At 38.2% G+C, this 8,430-nt stretch overlaps 1 protein-coding gene across 2 annotated transcripts in view; it reads right to left on the bottom strand.

Moving 5' to 3' along the window:
- Window positions 1-200: 200 nt before the first annotated feature.
- glceb (glucuronic acid epimerase b) overlaps window positions 201-8,430 on the bottom strand; it is a 60,319-nt gene continuing 52,089 nt past the window's right edge. For both annotated transcript variants that reach the window (XM_084108278.1, XM_084108279.1), the window contains exons 4-5: window positions 8,073-8,312; window positions 201-4,154 (exon numbers count right to left, since the gene is read on the bottom strand). In XM_084108278.1, coding sequence (XP_083964404.1) covers window positions 3,130-4,154; window positions 8,073-8,312 — 1,265 coding nt within the window. In that variant the 3' untranslated portion in view covers window positions 201-3,129. The remainder of the gene's footprint in view (window positions 4,155-8,072; window positions 8,313-8,430) is intronic.

Here is an 8,430-nt window from a genome sequence, read left to right as displayed (position 1 = left end):
TGCAGTAGACCCCTAAGGCAGTGTTCAACACCGGTCATTTCTGCTCAGCTAGTGAGGGAGTATGTATGAGTGACCGGATTAGACTTAAAAATGAGATAAGGGACTAAATACATTTATAGTTGATTATAAACCACATCCTTTCTAAATGAATGAGCTAAAGTCAAAAATGCTGCTTTATTAAAATAAACACAGTAGACTAATTTATGTATAAAACGAAATGCCTTTATTTATACAACTTTAAAAAAAGCAATTTAAAGCACAAAGACTTTAATAAACATTTGTCCTGCATAAAAACGATCGCATATTGTGCTTCCTTTGCAAAGTCTGTACAACCTCTGGGTGTGCAGCTGTTGCGATCCAGTTCAACCATTTATTGCATACACATGAAGTACACATGTCAATTTATAACTCAAGAATGAAAAATAAGTGACAAAAAAGAAGAGGGAAAAAGATCAACCACATTTCTACCGTTTTACAATTCTACAATGCAGCAGCTTGCAGAGGAAGGCTTTGCACATTGTCCAGACTGGAAATATATATTTTGAGAGAGAGAGAGAGAGAGAGAGAGAGAGAGAGAGAGAGAGAGAAAGAGAATAAATTAATTCAAGAAACTATAGTTGTGCTTTAACATTGCTTATTCAAAGGAGTTCACTAAAATGCAAACAACGTTTGGTAAACACAACTCAAAAAGGAGGCTGCTTTGAAACCAGGCTTTCAAGATCAGACATGCTGTTCCAAGTCTCTCTTTTCCCTTTTGATATATGTAGCGCTGAGCGTTAACTCTACATCAAGATTTGCACACATGCCCATAGATAGCAGTGATTAATTAAATTCCCAGTTCCCTTCTATATTCATTCTATATTATAAAAATCTATACTGGAGATCAAAAAACAAAACAAAAAAACAACTGTATCAAAAGGCATTTCTTCAGAGGAGGAAGGCATGTATACACCACCTCAAAATGTTCCATTAATCACAATCTTTCCAAACTAAAAAAAAAAGAAGAAATGCTCCATGGCCTTCCATACTTCCATATAAGTTTAAGATAAAAATAACGCAAACTTTAGAGACTTTGGTACAATATAAATGAAATAGCTCTCTGCCTTTCAACATACATATGTCTGCCCATTAAGCAACAAGTATGAAATGTGCATAGTATTATATGTGAGATCCGTGTCGGTGAAACTACGAGCAACCAGATTTTAATGGGAAAAAATGATTTTTAAACCAAAAAGGTCAACACAAAGGTATGCCACCAGGCTAAAGCACCCATAGTCTCTAAAAGCTATCTCTGCCAAACAAACCAGAAGCTTTGAAATAAAACATTTAGAAATGTCACATTTTTCTTCTCTGACATTTACTTTCTGAAAATCTGAAGCCAAAAGCCCACACTGGAATATGAACATCTGTTTGAGATGGTTCTGAACAGCAGGTTGTCAGATAATGAGATAATATCTCGCCATCTTAACGGCTGTAGTTATGTGAGATAAAGATCGACAGGATTCAGCCAGGTGGAGGTTTGACTGCTGAGGTCAAGAGGCTGAACGCTCTGAGAAACATTAGGAAGTGACACGGCCAAAACTCTTGAACTCGAGAAAATATTCCCATCTGCAGTCTCAAACACTTGGCTGCACTAGTCAGAGGGCTGTATAGTATTATATTGATGTGAGGAGACGCTTTTGGATAAAACAAAACAAAACAGATGCTATAGTCTTACATGCAAATCATTTCACTATTTTAATGAGGAAGTACTAATAATGTGTTTATTTTAATACATGAAACTGCATCTTTTGCTTGGCTAAGATGCTAATTATTGAACTGGATGTGAAAGAAACATGCTTTTGCTCTACATAATGGCAACTGTGTTTTTGACACTCAAAACAAAGGGAATTAGATGTTACCTAAAAAAAAGAAATATTACAAGACCTAATACAGTTGCCCAAAAACAATTTGTATATATATAAAAAAAAATAATAATAATAATTGAGGGAAAATTGAGGAAATGGATACAGCTACAATAACCTTGCAATCGGCAAACAAAAGGTGGAAATTCCCTTATAAAATGATTCACTGCCATCAAGGCATGAGAGAGAAAAAAAACTTGATTGATGTCAGAAATTAAGTCACAATTCATCACATGGTTGTATAAAGGCATCCTCACCACACACGCATGCCACACAAGTAAAGTGCATGACCAGTCTACATGTAGCACAATTCAACTGAGGTTTGACTTATTGGGGTGAACACAGGCTACCTGACCACCACGACTCCCTCTGGTTTCTCAAAAAGCAACCAAACTGTTATAATCTAGGCTTTGTGTTTGATAATCTATTCTAGGATAGTGGTGTTTTAATACCTATAGCAATGTTTCCTGAAATCTGTTGTAAACATGAAGCAACTGACCTACGACCTACTCTCTAAAGCTTTAAGTGCATTATGGGCAGGACTGGGCCGCATTAGTGACAGCTCAATCTGATTGTGGCGAGGTTTTGACAGAGCGAAGGATCATGAAATGCAGATTGAAGGCTGGACAGTAGGTTGAACAAAAGGCGCTGTGTTTCCTTCTAATGTCAAACCGATTAAGTAAACCTTCACTGAAACATAATAATGCTACACTTTTTCATCATTTTTCTCCGTAGCTTATATGCATTACTGTTAAGCTCACAGGCTACGAACTTAAATGACTACTGCAGCAAACTTTAGTTTGTTCTCTACAATTTATTTTCAATATTTTTGCCTGTCTGGTGACTGACTATTTTCTGAGCTGTACTTTGGAAGAAGGTTCTGAAAGCTGTTTTTCAATCCCACATCTTGACTGAAGTGGGCCCAAATGTGGCAAATCTGTTGTTTCTCACTCAAAAAACCTGCAGATCTGGAGCTTTGAATATTAAATACCTAAGCCCTCCCTCTTCCTCATCCAGACACATGCTGCAAGCAGCTGCGTTTGTACCTAATTAAAACCTCAGCACAGACACCAGAAGCACTTCAATTACTGTCTCAAACAGAAAAATCAGAGGACTACCGAAGTGTTCAGCCATTTTTTCCTTCATGCAAGACACAGTGGCCCTCACAGAGGCAGTCAGGAAGAGGACGTGAGGGTTTAAAGAGATCTTAGAGGTGTGCTCCGCTCTAGTTGTGCTTTGCCCTCCCTCCTTTCAGGTAGCTTTTCCAGCGCTTGACGAAGTCCCTGAAGATGGGCGAGTTGTCAATAGTACCCAGCAGCTGGAGCTGGTTGATGTGCGTTGTATGATAGTCCCAACGGGCCAGGTTGGGCGCCATGCCCAGTATAAAGTGGCGCAGGTCATAGATGGTGCCCGACCCCGTGTCATATAGGGGCAACATAACTTTCAGAGACTCCATACCCTTGCTGTACAGCTGACCTGCATCCCGACCGAGTTTCTCACCTGCGGTTTGCGCCAGGTCATACAGGCCTATGAGGGAATAGATGAACCCGTTCAGAACGAAGGAGCTAGGGATTGTGGGATACTCCTCATACCAGTCATACTTATTCATAAACACGGCTTTGACGCCGTGCTGCTCTGATGGCAGTTTGAAAGGTCCGGTGGCACGCAGGGCAGCCTTTAAGTACGTGTCATCTTTTGTCATCAGATAGGCACGCACTAGAGTGGACATGGCCTGCCCCTGCGCCATGGCCGAATACCAACCCGGCTCCAGCGCACGGAAACCTTCCCCAAGTTTACGAGTCACCATGATTGGCCAACCACCACGCTCGTCCTGGTTGCGCACCAACCAGTTGCTGGCGGCGAAAAAAGCCGCCATATGTGAAGTGGTGGAGATTGTGATATTGTCTATCGTCCCGTGGCCGTGCAACAATAACTTTACGACACGTCGGGGCATGGTCTTGGTGGCTTTGACCGCTTTGGTGTTGGAGAGGCCAATGCCTTTGCGTAGATCAGTGAGAAGGTCACGGGTGACCGTGGTCCATGCTGTCCGAGGGCCGATCCCATAGGTGATGTCGCGGTCCTTGAAAGAAATGAGCTGGGTAGTGGTGACATAGTGGATAACAAACGGAGGCCCTTTCTCTGTGGTCTCCAAGATGACAGAGACGCTACCATTAGATGTGAACTTCAGGTCAAAAGAGATGATGAAATCTTTAGTGTTGCCAAGAGGAAGTGAGACGCCCTCTGAGTTTTCTAAAACACAAGGAACAGAAAAAGGAAATGTTACAACACATTTAACAGGATGTCTACTAATCTTGGATCCATAGCAAAATTTTGGCTTTGGTACAACAACAAAAAACTCATGGTACTGATACTAAATCGATGCCATAAACAACAAATAATCAACCTTAATGACTATTAAGATTAAACTGAAAATTATACGCACAGTATAAAACCATTGCAAGTACAAGGGTTTGTTGCATGTTTTTCCAAGCATTTTAATTTCAATAACCCTTAAACTTTGTTTTCCGCTGTTGTTTTTTTTTTTATTGATTATAAAATGCCACAAGGGTGATTAATTGTTGACAGAATTTTCATTTTTAGATTAATTATTAATATAAAACATGCAGCTCAAACTAAAAAAGTTTTCTGAAATTATTAGGGAAGTGTTAATTTGTTGATGAATGTCAACCTGTGTATAGCAGCACACTGGCATGACATGGAGTCATGTTGGAGTCATGACATGGAGTCTGTTTGCATTCGCCATATTAGTTTTGTATGTGCACAAAAATTCCATATTTCACATTATCACCATGTGCTGCACTTCACACCATGTAAACTACCAAACTGTTGTCTGGTAACAAAATTTGTGCAATGTTGATATCACATCATCTTTGAAAATGTTTGCATCACAGTATTATTATCCGTACAACACCTACAAAAACGTTCTCCCGTTTCTTTACGGTATCATATGCATAGACACACTTGTTTGTACAGATTCACACACACACTAAGAGATAGTACTTGGGAATAGTGATGGTACAGGTTGTCTTGAAACCACAAGGTTTCATTTGTCACTTTCTCTTGGGGTTAATTAAACAGACACATTGGTGTCAGAGAGGCAGAAAGTGAAATAACCGTGAAATAACTTTAAAACAATCTATCTGACATTGGACAGTGCTAAAACTCATTTCTCCTCCAGGAGACTGTTTGGTACACACTGCAGTGCAACTCACTGCAAAGCGAGCAGATCAGTTACTCAACTCTCAGTCAAAGTACTTTATCTCTCTTTTTACAGAAATGCACATTCAACACTTCATCCTAAAGTCATCTCTCATTGTTAGTGTCAAATCCCTCTCGTTGCCTCTGTCTGTGTTGCCTTCTGACAAGGTTATGCAGAACAAAAAAGGAAACCTATTCATACCCTCAACTGAGAGGAGAAAAGGAGGCATGAAAGAACAAGAGAAAAAGAATAAGAATAAGGTTGAAGACTTAAGCAAGAGTAAACACCCAAGACAGAGTAATATCAACAACATAAAAGCAAGACAGATAATGGGACAGGAGAGGGATAAAGGACAAAAGCTAATCAAAGGAAAAGAAAAAAGGCAGTAGAGGGCATTTTGGCTCAAACAGCCCCTATCACTATTTAATGCACTCATAAATCCATTACTTAAGGCAATGTAGAGACTAAGTGGATTTGTACTGTCCTGCTTTGATTACCCTCGCATCAATAGCAGTGATGTGGAGGACGGAGAGAGCGGGAGGGAGGCAGCGCCCTGCTGGAGCTCTGGACCCAGTGTGTCCTAGTTGGCTCCGCTCTAATCAATGCTCTGGGTGATGACACCAATTACTGCCTGCCAGCACGACAGCCCTGCTAATTCTAATGGCTATTGATTAGCTCAATGCTAAAAAGCAGCACGGTGTGTCCAAGACCTCAGAAATGCTGCCTTATCATGCAGTATCCTGAGGGAGGAACATAATGTACTGTCTACTGTGATGCCTACATCTGGTCGATTTCTGAAGGCAGCATAGATGTCTCCTTCACTACCTGCGATACCCTATAATCCTGTGTGTGCAATTTGGCAAACAAATGTTGAAAGAAATATGTTTTCTGATGAAAGAAGTTTTTTTTTTTTCAGCATATGATTCTATTTTTACAGACAAACAAGCATTTTGTCATTAAATAGCCTCTTTGTTAGTTGATGACCGTGGCGGTTGTATACATTTATATAAATCCTGTGATGGCAAAGCTGAATTTTCAGCATGATCCTTGAGAAATTCTAATGATCCATTCTAACATTCAATTTGGTTCTCAAGAAACATTTCTTATCATCAATGTTAAAAACTGTTTTGTGGAAATTGTGATTTTTTTTTTCAGGATTCTTTGATGAATAGAAAATTCAAAACAGCATTTCTTTGAAAAATAAATTGTTGCATAACATAAATGCATTGACTGTCATTTTTTATCAACTGAATGCCTCCTTTCTGAATAAAAGTTAAAAAAATTAAGTAAATAAGTAAGTAAGTAAGTAAGTAAGTAAATAAATAAGATATATATATATGAAGATTTCAGATGCAAAAGCCTCTAAGTGCCATCTGAAATTTTCTTCTAGAATGATCATTTTTTTTATCAAGCTCATATATTTAAGTTCAGTAATTTCACTTAAATGACAAATAATAGGTAATATTCATTGCCATTTAAGTGAAATTACTGAATTTAAATATACGAGATTGATAAAAATTATCATTCTAGAAGAAAGTTTCAGATGGCACTTAGAGGCTTTTGCATCTGAACTCTTCATATATATATGCCATATATGATAGTGTAAAATATATATATAATTATATTTTAATCGATTCTCATTTTACGAACCGATAACGATTCTTAAATCAAGAATCGATTAGTCTAGTCATCCTGTTTTCAGTTGATGAATGAATGGAACATTGTAGCGCGCATCCCATCCAGTAAATCGCAATAATCTTTGTGCTTTGTTACTATTGATATGAAACAAAGTCTCAGATTTCAAATTACGTCCATTTTCTTACGAAATTCAAAAACATAAATACCGTTTTGGCGCTATGGCGTGAGATCGCTCTGGCTCAGCTCAAGAGAAGCAGCAGAGCACATGATTGAAAACTTACCGAAATCCGAATCATGTGACATGGAATCGCTCAATCAGTGTTTCAACCGTGGAAAGACGTCAGTAAAACAGCTTGTAAACAAATGTCATGTAAGGTCACATTTACCTCAGAAAAACCATATCTAGTGACCATAAACCCGTTAGTCAGCTAGAAAAATTAACTCTAGAAAGGAGCATTTTGCTAAATATATACACCATATTACATATTCATTATAATGTTTAATGTTCTTCAATATTTAATGCATGTTTGAATAAATTTGGCAAGTTTTTATGACAGCCACCATTTAAATGTTTATATTTAATATAACTTTATTATTATAAAAATAAATAAAAGTGTAATTTAAGTGTTTGTATACAAATCAGTTAATTTTTACCTCCAATATTATAGTAGGCTAAAGAAGCCTACTAGCCTGCCAACAACGGACTCCCAGTTTACAGCATTAGTTAAGAGATTTGTTTTCCTGGATTTGCCAAAATTCGCTATTGTATTGTACCTGATATCCAAAATAATCAATACTGAATCGAATCAGAATCGGAATCGAATTGCAAGCTTGTGAATCGAAATTGAATCGAATTGTGAAATTTGTGTCAATACCCAGCCCTAATATATATATATATATATATATATATATATATATATATATATATATATCCGATCCTAAAAGTTTGAATAGCAGTGCATGAGGCACCATTAGTTGAGTGTGTTTTGACATTTTGAGGGTGTTTATGTGAATACCCAGTGGAGCAGGACTGTAAGAGGCCATGCAAAGATGCTGATAGAAGAATACAGAAGAGATAAGGAAACAGGTAGGGATGCAAAAAACTGTACTGGTTTGATTTCATCAGACTAAAGTATTTACATGGCATTTTAAAAAGATACTGAAATTGAATTGTAAACATACTAAGTGTGAAGCTGGAGGACAGAGAATCCTACAGAAATAAAAAAACAGAATGCAGTGTATGAAGAACATAAGAATACTAGATCAATGAAATAAATTGCAAACATGTAGTTCAATATCTGTTTCTTTACCGGGAGCGCTGAACTGTCGTACTGATGTGGCTCTGGTCTTGTCGTAGACTCTGATGAGAGAGCAGCCCTTAGGGACTGTCCATGTGCTAGACCTGCTGTCTCTCTCCTCCACTGTATCATACACCTCCATGTGGGGCGGCCGCTCAGTCAGGTTTTTACTGTAATGACTCAGGCCATACTGAGCTATCTGGATAGCATAGAAATACCCTTGAGGGCCCCATTGGGTGGATAAAGGTACTCCTATAGGGAAGAAACAGAAGTAGAGATATGAGAGACTGGGTGTTAAACAGAGAAAAGAGAAAAGTAGCAAATTTATATACACCACCATTCAAAACCTTCTTACGGCGGTTACACTTGT

Source organism: Abramis brama, assembly GCF_963993115.1.
Source record: "Abramis brama genome assembly, chromosome: 3".
Classification (NCBI taxonomy): domain Eukaryota; kingdom Metazoa; phylum Chordata; class Actinopteri; order Cypriniformes; family Leuciscidae; genus Abramis; species Abramis brama.
This window is presented reverse-complemented; position numbering and strand designations above follow the sequence as displayed.